Raw genomic sequence first — 18,270 nt, forward strand, 5'->3', positions numbered from 1 at the left:
AGGGCGGGGGTCAAGATGAGGGCGCCCCCAGGTGGCCGCTCTCGGCTGCGGCGATCGCCCTTTGGAGAAAGCACCGCCTGAGTGCAGGGCAGGTTGGCCTGGTGTCTCTTTCCACTTCTCTTGGATCAGGTTACTGTGCTGAGGCCACAGCCTCGTACCTCCCAATCTCTCCATCTTTTCTTATCTTCTCCCTACACCTCTCTCCTTATCTCTCCCTCTACTTTCGCCTCCTTATTCTCTTCTCTTCTCTCCTCTAATCACTCTGGTTCTCCTTCGGACTTACTCCTTTACAATCTTTATTTCCACTTGAAATTCTTCGGTGTAAATAAATGAGCACACCACAGCTGCCCCACATGGCGATAGTGACAAATACTCCAATCTGACAGATGAATTAAACTAAGGCCCAGACAGGTGAAGTGCCTTGCTCCAGGTCACACAGCTCATAACAATAAACGGGGCCAGGCGCGGTGGCTTACGTCTGTAATCCCAGCACTTTGGAAGGCCGAGGCGGGCGGATCACCTGAGGTCGGGAGTTCGAGACTAGCCTGACCAACATGAAGAAACCCCGTCTCTACTAAAAATACAAAATTAGCTGGGCGTGGTGATGTGCGCCTGTAATCCCAGCTACTCGGAGACTGAGGCAGGAGAATCGCTTGAACCCGGGAGGTGGAGGTTGTGGTGAGCCGAGATAGCGCCACTGCACTCCAGCCTGGGCAACAAGAGTGAAAGTCCGTCTAATAATAATAATAATAATAATAAACGGCATTTTTATTGTGCTTTGCTTTCATAGAATGCCATTTAATGTAATACCTGAATGTTCAGACAGTCCTTTTTAAAAAACTGACAGCTTTATTGAGGTATAATTTATATACTATAACATCCACCCAATTTAAGTATGCAATTCAAAGACTTTTAGTATATTTACAGAGCCATGCAATCATCATCACAATTTAATTTGAAAACATTCCCCCCGCCCCACCCCCACCAAACTTGTGCCCTTTTACAGTCACTTCTCATTCCACCCCTAGCCCCAGGCAAGCACTGATCCAAACAGTCTTTTTTTTTTTTTTTTTGTTTTTTGTTACTCTAGTTTTATAGAAGAATGACTCGACAATCAGGGAAGTTAAATAACTTGTCTAGGATCTTATAACTAATAAATAAATAAATAAAGTCAGGGTAGAATTTGAGGCTTTATATATCCCAGTCTAAAGTTCTTTCTACCAAAGGATGATATTTCTTCTTCACCATTATTTATTATTCTGTTTTTCTTAACCCCTCTTTTACATAAACTCCCCATTCCTAACCCACTCTCTTGCCCCTCCTCACTCAGAAAATGCTGAGGGATTTCCCTGAGTCTAAGGAAGCAGTACAGCAATCTTTGTCCTTGGAAATTCTTCTCCATGGCAAGGAATTCTGGGAACGTGCCAGACCAGCTTGGGGTTTTGCATAGGTTAATGGCGTTTTCCTCCTCTCTTCCCTGGCAGTCTTGGGGTGGGCCCCAGCCTGGGTTCCGGCCTCTCTTCCGCCAGCTTGGGTGGAAATGGTGACGGAGATGATGCAGTCCAGGTCCGGAAGGGTGGAAGCTGGGAGGGTAAATTTAGTAACACCATAGCTAAGGTCCTCGGGACCCACTGCCAGGGTCAGACACTCCTTGGAATGCTGGCTGCTGCCCCTACTTCCTTTCCAAGTCCCCTGGTGGATGGCTTGAAGAGAGAGTGGAGGGAAACCCTGCTTCCCTGGGTCTGCTTCCTTACCCCTCAGTCACACTCTTAGCTTTCCCCAGTAACATTTCAGCAGCAAGTGGGAAGTTTCTCAGCTTAGCTAGTTGGCCAAGGGATGGGCATGGGGGCACACATTAGTACACAAATGTCCTCACATCCTAGATACCAAAAGCATGAGCCAGGGAGAGAGGGATGGGTGGTAGGTGAGAGGCAGTGGGGTGGTGGTGGGGAGGATTCAAGTTCTGGCTCTGGAATCTGTCTTACTCCTGGTTCTAATGGTCTAAGCTTCCTATAGCACCTAGCCAATTAAGAACCCAAGAGTTAAGAGCCCAATATTCCCAGTATTAGTTATCACTAAAGTTTTTTGTTTTTAATTAAAAAAAAATTTTTTTTAACTGATTGTGTTGGGTTGAGGTTGCTTTCTGGGGAAGAAAAGGTGTAGGAGTTGAGACATCTGGAGATAGCAGGAATGGCTGAGTTTTTCTTTTGTGTCTCCTTTAAGAAAACATCCTACTAAAGCCCTGGGAAAAGAGACAAACGGTGAAGAGGAGAATGAAAGATTTCAGGAGGGAGCTCCTGTTTTAGCCCTGCCACCTACCTGGGGGCCCTCTGGCTACCAGTGTCCTTGGAGGGCCTCCTTGCTGCTTCTCCCACTAAGGTAGATTTTCCCCACCCTGCTTAAGGCTCCACAATGGCCAAGGGTCTTCAGCTGTCAAAATCTGGGTTCTGAGTAGCATAGGGCAAGAAAGCACAGAGGTATAGATTGAGCCCTATAGGACTGTTTGTGCTTACAGTGGCAAGAGACAGGACTGGTATGGTGTAGTATCCATGCTGTGGCTGGCTGGAGACTTGGCACTGCTCCCAGACAACTCCCACCCAAGCTCTTTAGCTGCCTCTACTTCCCTTCAGCATGAGCATTTGGGGAATGTTGGTGACTGGTGCTACCTCTGCCCTGAGAACTCTGCCACGGAACCTACTTCTTTCCCTCTTCTGCCCTGGCCTCCCCACTCACCAGCTTTCTGCTGTGTCCCTAGGAGCTCTGGAGCCTTAGGACCATGGACACTCTCAACAGGAACCAAATAGGCCCTGGATGCAAGACCCAGACCATGGTGCAGGTGAGTGGGATCAGGGCTGTGAGGCAAGAGAGATATGGTGGGGATGGGATCAGCTCTTCTACCCCCTTGTGGTCCCAGCCCAAGGATGAAAGGAGCAATTCTGTTCCTCTCTGCCCTTCCCCAGGTCCCAAGCCTATTAACAGCTCAGTCTTTATCTGAATCAGGTTAATTGGTTCACCCAGAAAGTACCCGTCGAAAGTCAGAAAGCAGTTTACAGATTGACCTTAGGCTGTATCACTCTCCTTGATCCATGCCTCTACCTTCCCTGTACTTGAGATTAGCAGGGGCAAGCAATGGCCAAGTGGGTAGCCATGGACAAGTCTGCAGGGAGCTCGACTGGCCTTCCTCTACAGTACCCCTGCTGCTTATCCAATGCCACCCCCACCCCCCACCGCTTTCTCCTTGCTTCTGTTTTAATAGACAAAAGGGACAGTTAAGCCAAGACTTGAGATAAATCCAGTGGGACGAGTTAGTGGCCTAGATTCAGATCTAATTACAATGTAGTGGAATAATGCTCTGTGTAAGATTTTGTGCTAAGCCTTTCAGCACCCTCAGAGCCCTTTGGAGAGGTGCAAGGGCTGGAGAGAGTACTGGTGTGACTGGTTTAGGGTGGTAAGGTGCTGAGTCTAATGATGCTTGTCCTCCACCCCTACTACCTACAGAAAGGACCCTTGGACCTGATCGAGACAGGCAAAGGGCTGAAAGTGCAAACGGACAAACCCCACCTGGTGAGCCTGGGCAGTGGGCGACTCAGCACAGCCATCACCCTCCTGCCGCTGGAGGAAGGTAAGTGTGAACAGGGCATCTCACTCGTCACCCCTCTATCCTTGTAGGCATTCCTGCCCTGGAGGCCCAGCTCCTGCATGTGTTGGGGCCCTTCTACTGTCTGCTGGCAATGCTTGCCTCCCCACCCCACCAGCTTGCTTCCCTTCTCTCTGCCTCCCCAGACTGCCTGCCTTCCTTGGTACATAATCTGGTTCCATGAGTGGGCTTAAAGATCAGCTTAGAAACAAGGAGGAGAGGCCGGGTGTGGTGGCTCACGCCTGTTATCCCAGCACTTTGGGAGGCTGAGGTGGGCGGATCACGAGGTCAGGAGTTCTAGACCAGCCTGGCCAATATGGTGAAATCCCATCTCCACTAAAAATACAAAAATTAGCTGGTGGTGGCACGGGCCTGTAGTCCCAGCTACTTAGCAGGCTGAGGCAGAAGAATCACTTGAAGCCAGGAGACGGAGGTTGCAGTGAGCCGAGATCGTGCCATTGCACTCCAGCCTGGGCAACAGAGCGAGACTCCATCACAAAAAAAAAAAAAAAAAAAAAAAAGAAGAAGAAAAGAAACCATGAAGAGAGCACTGAGAGAAACAGGGGAACACATTGCTCTTAGCAACCAATGTGGCCAAGAAGAAAAAAGGCCCCATTCCAGGGCATTGGCTTGCACAGGAGGCTATACCGTAGGTAGAGAATGGAGAGATGGGAGTTGGGGGCAAGATCTCCCAAGATAAGGCCCTGGCACGGCCCCCTTCACCTTTCAGCTTCTGCCCGCCCTCTCTCCTCTCCTGGCTGCACTTGTTGCCTGGGTGATACTACATTCTCCACATTCTCCAAATACCAGTCCCAGGGGCTCTGTCAGTGGGAGGGGCTGTTCTTGCTGCAGTTAGGGGAGAGCCTGCACTGAAGAGAGGTTGCACTGAACAGAGAGGTTAGCGAGGGAGATGAAGTGTTGCAGGTAGCAGAAGTGGGGGAGAGAAGAAGGAGAGAAAGGGAGATTTAGAAGAAAGGAGGAGTAGGCTGAAAGGGAAAAAGAAAAAGGACAATAGGGAGAGGCAGTTGGGGGAATAAGGGAGGATCTGCAGAAAAGCAATCTTCCTTCTCCATCTGTGGAGTCTGGGTCTTCCCATCTCTGGGCCTCCCATTCTCAGGCAGAGTTTTCTCTGAGAAGAGCTTCTATCACTTACTGTATAGACCAGGCTCAGGGGCCCAGTAGAGGTGGCCAATGGTGGGCAGAGATTCTCCCTGGAGTAGGAGGTGGAATATGTTTCCACTGTGGCCCTCCTTGCCCTGTCACTGCCTCCTCAGCCTGGACAACCCTTCTGATTCAGTTTGCCTCTTGTCTCCAGGGAGGACGGTGATTGGCTCTGCAGCCAGAGACATCTCACTACAGGGCCCAGGCCTGGCTCCAGAGCACTGCTACATCGAGAACCTGCGGGGCACCCTCACCCTCTACCCCTGTGGCAATGCCTGCACTATTGATGGTCTCCCTGTCCGGCAGCCTACCCGGCTCACTCAGGGTAAGGCTGGACACCTCCAGATGGAGGGGGCCTCTGTTTAAAGGCTTGTATGTGTTAGGCACAGGGGAGACTGGCTGTAGTGGTTGCCATGGCAACTGCCTGAGTGCCCATACTGGGAATGGAGTACTCAGGTGCATCTGGATGTGCCTAAACAACATACTAAACCGTCTCAGCATCCAGACACGTTTTCAACCTGCTTTTCTTCTCTGGTCACCCCCAACCTGCCTCCACATACTATAGGGAGAGAAGAGGTTCTGATTCCCGCCATCAGAGGGCCTGGGGCATGATGGGATTGTTAGTGGTTGTTGGGGAAGAGCAATTGGAGCAGCAGTGAGAGGGTATCAATGGCATTGTTCCATGATGCCAAGAGGAAGTTGTTTTGAGAAGCTGAAGAGGAGGACAATACTTCCTGATGGGGATAGGGCAAGGGTGAAATCTGAGGACATGCCTGCTCCTGTTATGAGACTGCTGACAGTAGCTTTTGGGTCACGAATATAACCCAAAGCAGTAGGCCATTCTGTTGTGTGAGGTGGCTCTAAAAACTAGGCCCCTGGCTGGGCATGATGGCTCACGCCTGTAATCCCAGCAATTTGGGAGGCCAAGGCGGGTGGATCACTTGAGGACAGGAGTTCAAGATCAGCCTGGCCAACATGGTGAAACCCTGTCTCTACCCAAAATACAAAAATTAGACACGTGTGGTGGCGCGCACCTATAGTCCTAGCTACTCGGGAAGCTGAGATAGGAGAATAGCTTGAACCTGGGAGGTAGAGGTTGTAGTGAGATGAGATGGCGCCACTGCACCCCAGCCTGGGCAACAGAGCAAGACTCCGTCTCAATAAATAAATAAATAAATAAATAAATAAATAAATAAAATCTAGGCCCCTGATTACTATGGTTAGCAGGCAGGTAAGCGGTTGGCCCAGGTGGCACTTCGACAGACCAGGTGTGCTCACCCTGGAAACAGGGTTCTGGGCATCAGTTAATACAGTGAGTTGTCAGATTAGGAGAATGAGAAAAACAGATTTGGGTGGAGGTTAGAGGTGAGGTTAAAGGCTAACAGGAGGACAGGAACTTTGGGCTAAGCCTGGCTCTGAGCAGGTTCTGATGGCCTAGCATTGTTTTCTGGGGGCTCTTACTGCCTAGAAGCCCCTTGGAAGTGGCCATCCTACTCACTCCACTGTCTCCTTCTCTCCTCTTCATCCTCCTTAAGGCCTTTCAATGTCACTTCCTTCACAGCTGATTCAGGAGACCTGACCTTTCCCCCATCTTTTTTTTTTTTTTTGATATGAGTCTCACACTGTTGCCCAGGCTGGAGTGCAGTGGCACGATCTCGGCTAACTACAACCTCCACCTCCTAGGCTCAAGTGATTCTCCTGCCTCAGCCTCCCAAGTAGCTGGGATTAGGCATCTGCCACCACACCCGGCTAATTTTTTTTTTTTTTTTTTTAACCCCAGTCTTTTCTTCCTGCCCTCGGGTAGGGGGCAGGGCATGCAAAAATTGACTTCAGGGAGGCAGGTCCACCAGTAGCAGCATGCAGGCCCTTGCCTTCTCCAGGACTTCACGGTCTCTGACTTTGGATGAGAGAAGGAATCCCCCAAAATTGGAGCTTGGCTATGATGGCAGCAGGTTCCTAACAGTCCTGTTCAGTCTCAGAGACAGCATCTTCTCTAAGATTTGGGAGCATGGAGATGAGACAGTAGAGCAGCAAGGAGAGGCAGGACAAAATTCAAAGAAGGCTCAGCACTTACTACCCCTGCCCCAAACCCATCACATTCCTCGGTAAGAACGTTGTTCCCCTGCATGTTGCGAGCAGGGTATGCTTGTGTTGTTCATTCTTTCCGGTGCATCATTTAGCTCCCTGAGAAGAGGGAGAGCCTGGGGCCAAGATGGAATTCTGAGGCATTTCCTGTGGCCCCAGTGACCCCTCCCGACTCTTCTCCAGCCAGAAGCCTACCCAGCCAAGTATGTACCCTCCCACTCTCTTTGACCCTAAACCCCTTCCCATTTTCTCTCCCCATCCCCCATAGCCTTCTTGTCTGGGCTTGCCTGTCTCCAAAGCTTGGCAGCCTATGGAGGGGTAGGCAGAGGCACAAAGGAATGGGTGTTCTTCTCCCCAGTCCTCCCCCTCCCCTGGGCTCCAGGAGCTGAGGGTTTCCTTGTCTCATCTCTGGAGCAAGGCACCAAGCCCAGCCCTGCCTGGCCCCACTCCGGACATTCTTGGGAGTGTGTTTCCCTGGAAACTGGGTGGTTCGGGGGTGCATGTGCTATCTCTGTGTGTCTGTGTAACTGGAGTGTGTTTATGTAGCTCCGGATGTGTTTGTGACTCTGGGCTTACGAATCTCTGTGTTTGTGTCTTTCTTTGTATTTATGGATCAGTGTGTTCAAGTGGGCGGTAGGGGTGAACTCAGGACTGATGGTACCATAATGTCTGTGTATGTACTCCTATGTGTATATGAGACCTCACTGGTCATATGCCTATCTGTTGGCATATATACAAGAGGATCATTTTCCCTTCCTTGTTCCCCTAATCTGGCCTTGTAGAGGCGACCCTCCTCTTTGAAAAACAAGGGCTACCCTGGGAATAACAAGGAGCCTACTTTGGCCTTAGATGCATCATTCTGGGCACTGTGCCCAGCCATAGGCAACTTGGAGAGACACACTTCATGACAAGCAGAGATGGCAGTGACAGGCTCTTCCAGCAGGAATATGCTTGGGCCAGGGAAGGGGGGAGGCGGGCAGAAAACAGATGCCAACCTTTAGCACAGAGCTGTGAACATAGGAGCATGAAGTGAGGGAGCCAGGAAGGTCCTGATTCCACCCCCTGTACCCAGGCATCCTGGCACATCCCACATTGCCCTCTTCTCTACAGAGCAAGGGGTGGAGCTCGGAATAGGACCAAGGGAATGAGGAGGAATCTCAATCTGGGTCTAGGCTGCCCCACCCTGAGACCACAGCGCCAGACCACATGAAAGATCTGGGAGGGAACCAAGCAGGGGAGGACCCAGAAAGCCACCAGCTCAGGGCCCAGGCTGTCTAGACAGTAGGTCCCCATCTACTCCTAGCATTTCCTCCGAGCACTGGTCTCCAGTCTCCTTCATTCCCTAAGCCTCTCATTGGTGGGTAGGGGCTTATGTGGGGGCCGGCAGAGGAGTGTGGCTGGGGAGCCGGATCTCTGCGTTATCCAGCTGCCTCTCTCTGGGATCCAGGATATTGAAACTCTTTTTTTCCCACCCAGTTATTCCATCTGTAAATTGGGAGTGAAGCCTTCAACCTTTTTCTGTTATGAGACTGATAACAATCTTGACTAATAAAGCTCAAAGGAAAGAGGGCAGAGCGAAGGCTCCCAGCTTCCCACTTCTTTGTGTCTGCCTCCTGCCCTATTTCTCATTGGCGGGCATCCTCTGTGTCTGCCTAGGTCTATCCAGCTGGCCATCACAGTTTCCAGACCGATGAATCACTCTTCCTGAGGAGATTTTTTTTTAAGCCTCCCTTCATTTTGCATTTGACCCTATATGGTTCTTCCTTTTTCCTCAGAAGGGAATAAGATACGTGTGCACACGTGAACGTGTGCATGTGTATGCACATAGTTGGCAGCATGGGTGAGTGAGCTAGTGGGCTGTTCAGCAAGAATGGAAAACTTGCCTGATTATTCATCTAAGAGGTTGATTTTATTTCAGAGTTTCTCCAGGGACTGAGTGAAAGGAAAGCTATGCCTGGGTGAGTGTGTAACTAAAAGGAGTTGTCTGGGGGATGTGTGCATGAGAATAAAGGTGTGTGAGAGACAGTGTGTTTAATGAGGGTGTCTGTGTGACTCAGAGCATGCAGAGATGAAGTAGTGTCAGCGTGACTGAGCAAGTGTTGGTGTGTATCTGAGAGACACTGTGTCAGGCTGTGTGAGCTGCCTGCTGAGAGCATACAACATTGTGTCCCGTAAAGCTCTGGTGTGCAGGGGCCAGGTCCCTGGAACAAGAGGAACTGGGGGACCTGGCTGGATGGTAGGTATTAATACCTGCCTGGGCTGGGTGCGGTGGCTCATGCCTGTAATCCCAACACTTTGGGAGGCTGAGGCGGGCGGATCACCTGAGATCGGGAGTTCGAGACCAGCCTGACCAACATGGTTTTAAACCCCGTCTCTACTAAAAATACAAAATTTGCTGGGTGTGGTGGCGCATGCCTGTAGTCCCAGCTATGGGAGGCTGAGGCAGGAGAAATCGCTGGAACCCGGGAGGTGGAGGTTGCAGTGAGCCGAGATTGCGCCATTGCACTCCAGCCTGGGCAACAAGAACAAAACTCCGTCTCAAAAAAACAGAACAAAACAAAACAAAACACCTGCCTGACTCAGAATCTCAGCCTGACTTTGGGGGCTCCAGATATGTTTCCCAAGTAGGATGGGTACCTTATTGGGGTCGGAGGGCTCTTTGCTGGGTATAGCACAACTGGAGGCTGTGGCTGGGGTGCGGGCTGGCTTCCAAGGGCCCAGGAAGTTGGCTGGCTGGAAAGGGCAGTGCCTTGGTCCACTCTGGGTCATGGGTTGGACTACCGGGAGTGGGGCCGGAAGAGGAGGTGTTTAGGGTGGAGACAGGAGGTGGGCTGAGTGCTTGCATTGTACAGAGCACTGCTTTGGCCTGAACTCCTAGCCCAGGGTGACCTTGTTACAGTGACAGCCTAAGGGCCAGAGCAGGACCTAGTGACCTAGCTGGACCTGTAGAGCCCCTGCTTTCCTCTCCTTCTCTCCCTCAGATATGGACATGGAATGTCAGAGCTGACTTTCGGTAGATAAGGAAGCCAAGGCCAGAGGGTGTGACTGGCCCAAGGTACTACAGCCAGTTAGAGCCAGCCAGCCCGGCTACCGCTGACCTCTTACCACAGGGGGCTGGGAATGAGACCCTGTCTTTTACTTGGCCTCACTCCTGGCTCCTGGCTCTTCACTCTCTGGCCTCTGTACTTACCTCTCACCTTTCCTTCACTCAGTCACCTCCCTTGAACCTTTCCTTCCCGCCCACTTTTCTTCCTGCCCCGGGTCCAGGATCCCAAGCCGGCTGCCTTTCTGCATCCTCCCGCCCCGCCCTCTCCATCCAGCTCTCCACTCGTCTCCTCCATCACTTCCTCTTCCCCTCCTCCTCTCCTTTGTCCCTCCCTCCCTGGCTCCCTTCCCCCGCCGCTGGTGGCCGGCCCGCCCCTCCCCGGGCATTGGCGGCTGCTCGCTGCCTCGCTGCTCGCTCCGAGCCTGGAGCCGGCGGCTCGGGAGGTCGGCCCGCCCCCTCAAAGGCCCCGGGCGGGCCTGGGACCTGGAGGACCCGAGCTAGCGGGGGCGAGCGGTCCGGAGGTCCGGTTTCGGCGGTGAGTCCTCAGCCCCGGGCCAGCCACAGACCCCAAGCCGCCAAGCTTGGAGAAGCTCGGGCTGGGAGGGGCGTCTTGAGGAGGGTGGGCGGGAGGAGGGGCATGGGGTCCTCTGACCTTCTTTGGGAGCTTGAGGCGGAGAGACTCGATTGTGTGTGTTCCCTGAACATTTCTAAATGGGGATTCTGGGCTTGGGGGCACTTCTCAGTCGGTAGACCTTATCTTCCCCAGCGCTCCGGCAGTCCCCTCCTTAGGACTTACCTCCCTCAGATGAGGTTAAAGGGTCTTGGTCAGAATGAGGGGAGTCTACCTTATGGCCAAGGAGGGTCTCTGATAGGAAGGACCAAGGCCCTTCCTCCCATATTCCCTTCACTCGGTCTCCCTTTGGCCAGTCCACTCTATTTGTGTGACCAGGAGGGCAGTGACAGTAGCTCTGAGAGTGTGTGAGCATGTACGCCCATGAGTCTGTTGTGTTACTATGAGTGTGTATGAGTGTGAGCCTGTTTGTGTTGGTGTTTCTCCTCTGCATCTCTCACAGATAGGATTCACCCTCTCCTTCGCCTAGTTTTTCCCCTCCAGATGTGCAGCTCCTCCACCCACCTGCACACAGCTGGACCCTGATCCCCTCTGGGCATGGGGGACACTGACCATGACTTTGGCAGGATGGGCAGGGGTTCCTGGGCTCCCTGAAAGGGCTGGCCTTTGGGGGTGTGGGGTGGGAGTGGGCAGAGAGGAGGCTTCTTCCCAGAAACAGGCCGGCCAGACCCCTAGGGGCTGTAGGGGCCAGCACTGGGGCAATGCCTGAAGCTTCTGCATGCAAATAGAAAGTTAATTTGGGCAGGAGCTGGGTTGCTCTCAGTCCTGCTGCCCTCCTGCCTGCTCTATTAATACGGATCCAGCTCTGGTGCCTGGCATCACTATTTATAGCCCAGAGGCAGCACGGCCACACCCCCTTATGTGGGGGAGGGTGAAGGGCTGAGGAGGGGGCAGAAAACACACAGCTATAGGGGCCCAACCGAAGGATCCCTAGATGCCTACATCCTACTTGGGTGGGCCTGGCACTGCTGGACTGGAATCCACTCAGACTCCCCACCTCCTTCCCGGCCTCGATTGTGTGGTCAGGCTCTTGATCCCCACCACCCATAACCCTGGGTTGAGTGGGTCTGTCTAGACCCTGTGAACTCATCACTAATAAGCTTGTTAAATGGCTAAAAGGAGGGGGAGGGGCTTGACAGGGCTCTTTTTGAAACAGCTGTGGTTGTAATTATGTGGACAGTGTGGTTGGCTATCATTTATTCCAGTTATGAATACTGTGGGATCCTCTTCTCTGACTGGTGACTTGGCAGGGAAGGCTCCCTCTCTATCCTTTAGAATTGTTGGTGTCTGGCTACCTGGTAGGGCCTTTGTGTATGCCAGGATAGTGAGTGGCTTTATCCACTATGGTTATCTGCCATGGGCTTCTCAGCCTACTAAACCCCCAACTCAAGCAATGCCCAGGATCCCAGGAACAGGCTCCTGAGCTTCTTAGTTAGGGACCTGCCAAGGTACCCACGTGGCCTGGGATGCCCCTTGCCCTTGTGGCCTGCCTGAGCTGAACTGTCTCAGCGTCCAGGAATGTAGACTCCTCTGCCAGTCTTAGACTGACGTGAAGCTTGGGGTGCCAAGTGGCACCAGATTGGGTAGACAGGAGGCTGAGACCGGGGGCCAGGGGTGTGGACAAATTGGAAGGATTGGTGGTAGAAAGCAACAGGGCTCTGGCTTCTCCCAATATAGTATCTTCTGCGGGAGCCCGCCAGCACCTGGTGTGGCTGGGAGGTGGAGTTCTGCCAGCTACACTTAGATGCCTGTGGGCACACCTGCCACTGTGCACACTCCTGGTGCCCCTGGCTACATTTTCCAGCTCCCACATGCCCTCCCCCTCCAGGTGCTCACACTTCCTGGGCAGGACTGGGCTTGTGTCTACTGCCCGGGAATGTGCTTGGCTGAGGCCGGGCCCAGTGGCCTAGTCTTGGCCTGATGCCAGGGGAGACCAGGGAGCATGCAGAAGGTGCTTAGTCAGAAAGAAAGGTGGTGATCGCTCCCTAGACTTGCAGCACACAGCTCTCCTAAGGTCACAAAACAATAAAGAGTGGGAGCAAATTCAGGACTCCCCCAGGTCATCGGACTGATCTATGGTTTCTCCCCTTGTTCCCTATCTCAGAGCTTTTTTGTGTGACCCTGGAAGTTGCTGCCTCTCAGACTGACTCTTCTACCCTTCTCCCCAAGGGGCAGATAGATGGATCATGCATACAGGTTGGGGTTGGGGGACAGGGGTGTCGGTGTTCGCTGAACATTTTTGTGTGTGTGTGTGTGTGTCTGTGTGTGACGGAGTTTTGCTCTGTCACCCAGGCTGGAGTGCAGTGGCGTGATCTCGGCTCACTGCAGCCTCTGCCTCCTGGGTTCAAGCAATTCTCTGGCCTAAGCCTCCTGAGTAGCTGAGACTACAGGCACCCACCACCACACCTGGCTAATTTTTGTATTTTTTGTATCTTTAGTAGAGATGGGATTTCACCACATTGGCCAGGCTGGTCTCGAACTCCTGACCTCAGGTGATCCACTTGCCTCTGCCTCTGAAAGTGTTGGGATTACAGGTGTGAGCCACCACACCCGGTATTCAAGTGTTTGCTTTCTCTGCAGGCTGCATGTTGTGCCTGGGTCAGTCCACCTTCCTTCGCTTTAACCACCCGGCTGAAGCCAAGTGGATGAAAAGCATGATTCCAGCAGGGGGCCGAGCCCCTGGGCCCCCCTACAGCCCTGTTCCTGGTAGGTACCAAAGTAGGGGGGCGCAGGGGGCTGGGTTGGTGGTGTTCCTTCAGCAGTCCTCCTTGCTCATTTCAGCCACACTTGGAGTGTTAGGGCAAGACAATACCTAAGGTCTGGGCTCACTGCCACCGGCCATGGGCTGGTGGAGAATGCCAGGCAGTGGGACCACCGAGAGCTAACCAAGGCAGTGCTGCTTAGGTAAAACTGGGAAATTATGTGTCTTAAGGGATGGCGGGCTCTGCCAGCTTGTACCCCACTGCCCTGGAGGTTGCCACTCAGTGTCTGGAACTCTGGCCCACTTGTGTCACCACAGGGAGCCTCACCCTCTAGGGTGTCCTGAGGGGCAGAAGGAAGCATTAGTTTGAACTCCCTGTAAGCTGTGGTGGGGATCATGTCCTTGGGCCTCGCCCAACCCTCACTCTATGCCCTGCCCGCTGATGACTCAGTGGAGCAGCTGTATTTTGTGTGTGAATTATTGATCCCCAGAAAAGAATTGGTGATTGTTCTGGGGAACCAACACAGGCCCCCTCAGCCCAGCTGCATAGGGGATGGGGTGCAGACCAGGAGGCTATTATTGGGTCTACCATCTCAGACTTTGCGCTGGCATTTAGATGGCTATGGGGTGACAGGTGCTGGGGCAGATGGACATGGATGTCAGGTACACCTAGAGGGGTGGTATCAGCAGCCTAAGTGGATAGCCTGGGGACCTGAAGAAAGGTGAGTGGTCACTGGGATTACCAGTATCCATGGCAACCCCTCTGACTATATCCCACACAGTCCCCATAATTTTGGACCCAGACTCAGTGTTGCAAAGTCTTTCTCTTCTCTTCTCCCCACCCTCAATCTTTTCCAGTCCTCTGGGGGCTCAGAAGCCTGGTTTCCCAGTCTACTCCCTAGTTAATTTTACCCTGCCCTCACCCCAGCTTTGTCATGTCACTCCCTTAGCTGTTTGGGGCAGTGGTTCCAGGGACTCCTGTATGGTTGACTAGGGCTGAGGCATGGCAAAAGCAGGCTCTTGCTGGCATGGCTTAATGGGATAATTGGAGGCACTGAGCTTCACCTCTTTGCTGGCAGCCTGGCTTCCAGGAACCAGCCATTAGCACCAGCTCCCTCCCCTACCTCTGATTGGATGAAGACACACCCTTTGCCCAGCCCTGGAGGCTTTTTCTTTTTCTTTTTTTTTTTTTTTTTAATCCTGGGCCTCTGGTTCCTATGGTGGGAGGCCCTGACGTACTATTAGACTAGGAGCCCCTGGAACTTCTGGCCAGCTCTGCAGCAGGTGCCCATCTTCTTTTTATAATGCCCTTCTTTTTTCTTTTCTTTTTTTTTTTTTTTTTTGAGACGGAGTCTCGCTTTGTCACCCAGGCTAGAGCGCAGTGGCCGGATCTCAGCTCACTGCAAGCTCTGCCTCTCAGGTTCACGCCATTCTCCTGCCTCAGTCTCCCGCGTAGCTGGGACTACAGGCGCCCGCCCCCTCGCCCGGCTAGTTTTTTGTATGTTTTAGTAGAGACGGCGTTTCACCATGTTAGCCAGGATGGTCTCGATCTCCTGACCTCGTGATCTGCCCATCTCGGCCTTCCAAAGTGCTGGGATTACAGGTGTGAGCCACCATGCCTGGCCTCTTCTTTTTTTTTTTTTTTTTTTTTGAGACAGTTTGCTGTGTCACCCAGGAGGCAGGAGTGATCTCAGCTCAATGCAACCTCCTGGGTTCAAGTGATTCTCGTACCTCAGCCTCCTGAGTAGTTGGAATTACAGACGTGTGCTACCATAGCCAGCTAATTTTTTGTATTTTTAGTAGAGGTGGGGTTTCACCATGTTGGCCAGGCTGGTCTTGAACTCCTGTCCTCAAGTGATCTGCCCACCTCGGCCTCCCCAAGTGTTGGGATTACAGGTGTGAGCCACTGTGCCTGGATTACCTGCCCTTCTTGAGGAGGGATATAGGATATAGATTGGAGGAGTCTAGTCTTGGGGTGAATTGACAACAATAGGCTTAGAGTGCCTATCACTGTTAACTGTTTTAAGTCACAGGCAGGAAGGCCCTGCCAATTCCCTTCCTTTACAGAAGGAGAAACTGAAGACAAGTGACTTGACTAAGGTTGCATAGCAGGTCAGTGGCAGAGCTAGGTGGTACCAGAACCAGATCTCCTGGCTTCTTCTCCAGAGCTCTGTTAGTCTCACTGTGCTAGGAGGAAGTAGGCTAGTGCCCTGGCTCTTATGCATATGCAGCTCCCCAAAGTCAAAGACCTTTGCATTTCCCTCCAGCAGAATCAGAAAGTCTGGTAAATGGGAACCACACCCCACAGCCTGCAACACGGGGACCCTCGGCCTGTGCCAGCCACAGTTCCCTGGTGAGCTCTATTGAGAAGGACCTGCAAGAGATCATGGACTCACTGGTGCTAGAGGAGCCTGGAGCTGCTGGCAAGAAGCCTGCCACAACCTCTCCACTGTCGCCAATGGCTAATGGTGGGCGCTACCTGCTGTCTCCCCCAACCAGCCCTGGTGCCATGTCTGTGGGCTCCAGCTATGAGAACACCTCTCCAGCCTTCTCTCCACTCTCTTCACCAGCCAGCAGTGGAAGCTGTGCCAGTCACTCACCCAGTGGGCAAGAGCCAGGACCTTCTGTGCCCCCACTGGTACCTGCCCGTTCCTCCAGCTACCATCTGGCCCTGCAGCCCCCACAGTCCCGCCCAAGTGGTGCTCGCTCTGAGAGTCCTCGGCTGAGCAGGAAAGGGGGCCATGAGAGGCCTCCCAGCCCTGGCCTCCGGGGTCTGCTAACAGACAGCCCTGCAGCTACTGTGTTGGCGGAGGCCCGGAGAGCCACTGAGAGCCCCCGGCTGGGTGGGCAGCTGCCTGTGGTGGCCATCAGCCTGAGTGAATACCCAGCTTCTGGTGCTCTCAGTCAACCCACCAGCATTCCTGGCAGCCCTAAGTTCCAGCCTCCAGTCCCTGCTCCCCGAAACAAGATTGGCACACTCCAGGACCGCCCTCCCAGCCCTTTCCGTGAGCCTCCAGGCAGTGAGCGGGTGCTAACAACTAGCCCCTCACGCCAACTGGTGGGCCGAACATTTTCAGATGGGTTAGCCACCCGTACCCTGCAGCCTCCTGAGAGTCCCCGCCTGGGCCGGCGGGGCCTGGACAGTATGCGAGAACTACCCCCCTTAAGTCCATCTCTGTCCCGGCGAGCCCTCTCCCCACTGCCCACCCGGACCACCCCAGATCCCAAGCTAAGCAGGGAAGTGGCAGAGAGTCCTCGGTCCCGGCGCTGGGCAGCCCATGGGGCTTCACCAGAGGACTTCTCCCTGACGCTGGGGGCACGGGGCCGTAGGACACGGAGCCCCTCACCCACACTGGGTGAGTCTCTGGCACCCCGCAAGGGCAGCTTCAGTGGCAGGCTGAGCCCAGCCTACAGTCTGGGCTCTCTTACTGGGGCTTCACCCTGCCAAAGTCCCTGTGTCCAGAGGAAGCTCTCCAGCGGGGACTTGCGGGTGCCTGTCACAAGGGAGCGGAAAAATAGCATCACAGAGATCAGTGACAATGAGGACGACCTCCTGGAGTACCACCGGCGACAGCGCCAAGAGCGGCTCCGGGAGCAGGAGATGGAGAGGCTGGTGAGCAGGTGCCAGGGAGGCTTGCCACTGTCCATGGCAGAGTCTCTGCCAGGGCTCGAGCAGGCCAGCTGGCAGAGCGGGAGGGGCCCTCAAACAGGGCTTGGGCTTCTCAAGGTTCCCCACCTCCAGGATACACTTTAGTGATCAATATCTTATGGTTCTGGTGCCCTGAAGAAGAAATTCTTTTGAAATTTCTAAGGCTTTATTTTAAATTCGTGCTAATTTTGCATTTATTCAACATAGCATTTGTTTTAATGTATAAATTAAATTTCACATTGTTTACTCAAGCACAGTGAAGCTCTAGGAAAACATACCACAGGTATGGTAAGACCTTGAACCTCCCAGTTTGAGAAGCAAGTTGAAGTAGGTTGAGTAGGCTGAAGCTCAGAGAGGGGAATGGCTTTGTCCAAGGTCACACAGCAAGTTCTGGCAGAGCTGGAATTGGAACCCAAGTCTCCTGACTCTAAGACTTTTTTTTAGAAAAGTACCTTGTCCTTTTTTGCTTCTCTTTGGCGTCTACAAGTGGGTGGGAGCTGCTCACCCTGGCCCAGGCAGTATCATCTAGGAGTGTGGGTGGCAGGGAAGAAGGACAGAGCAGGATAGGCAACCCTGGCCTGACCGTTAGCCAGCCTCTGTAATTGTGACTGTGTGTGTCCGTGTGCATGCGTGTGGGTGTGTGCAGGGGCCGGGTGTGGCTCTAGGCAGCTGTCCTGGAGATGGCATCTGAGCTGGGTCGGGGCCAGGATTCCCCAGATAACTCAGGGAGCTTAAGGGGCTCTGGCTGGTGTGTACACAGTCGAGCCCATGTACAGAAGAATGGATTCTGCCCTCTGTCCTTGCAAGCAGAACAGGGTTCTTTGGGAGGTGAGCAGGAACCCTGGGACTGGTTTGAGGAGGAGAATCAGAACTGATGAGAACCAGAACTGAAGCATCTGGAGATGCTTTTGGAAGAGGTTGGGACAGTTTTGGATGAGGGTATAGGATTGTGTGTTTGTGTTGGATGGGGGTGAGATGAGGCAGATTCCGTCTTTTCCTTTGCTGCATCTTCTCTTTTTTTTTTTTTTTTTTTTGAGACGGAGTCTCGCTCTGTCACCCAGGCTGGAGTGCAGTGGCCAGATCTCAGCTCACTGCAAGCTCCGCCTCCCGGGTTTACACCATTCTCCTGCCTCAGCCTCCTGAGTAGCTGGGACTACAGGCGCCCGCCACCACGCCTGGCTAGTCTTTTTGTATTTTTTTAGTAGAGACGGGGTTTCACCGTGTTGGCCAGGATGGTCTCGATCTCCTGACCTCGTGATCCGCCCGTCTCGGCCTCCCAAAGTGCTGGGATTACAGGCTTGAGCCACCGCGCCCGGCCTGCTGCATCTTCTCTTCACTGTTTTTGCATTGGTCTAGATGG

The 18,270-nt window shown here is 53.1% G+C and overlaps 1 protein-coding gene across 4 annotated transcripts in view; it reads left to right on the forward strand.

Annotated features, from left to right (window-relative positions):
- PHLDB1 (pleckstrin homology-like domain, family B, member 1) overlaps positions 1-18,270 on the forward strand; it is a 53,853-nt gene that overhangs the window by 5,832 nt on the left and 29,751 nt on the right. For 2 of the 4 annotated variants that reach the window (XM_011964894.1, XM_011964896.1), the window contains exons 2-6: positions 2,756-2,836; positions 3,499-3,622; positions 4,953-5,123; positions 13,141-13,266; positions 15,529-16,874. In XM_011964894.1, the coding sequence (XP_011820284.1) occupies positions 2,777-2,836; positions 3,499-3,622; positions 4,953-5,123; positions 13,141-13,266; positions 15,529-16,874 (1,827 nt within the window). In that variant the 5' untranslated portion in view covers positions 2,756-2,776. Of the gene's footprint in view, positions 1-2,223; positions 2,380-2,755; positions 2,837-3,498; positions 3,623-4,952; positions 5,124-13,140; positions 13,267-15,528; positions 16,875-18,270 lie in introns of all 4 variants that reach the window. The other 2 variants (XM_011964895.1, XM_011964893.1) reach the window with 2 other exon arrangements.

The sequence above is a fragment of the Mandrillus leucophaeus genome, unplaced genomic scaffold, assembly GCF_000951045.1.
Source record: "Mandrillus leucophaeus isolate KB7577 unplaced genomic scaffold, Mleu.le_1.0 Scaffold71, whole genome shotgun sequence".
In the NCBI taxonomy this organism is placed as follows: Eukaryota; Metazoa; Chordata; class Mammalia; order Primates; family Cercopithecidae; genus Mandrillus; species Mandrillus leucophaeus.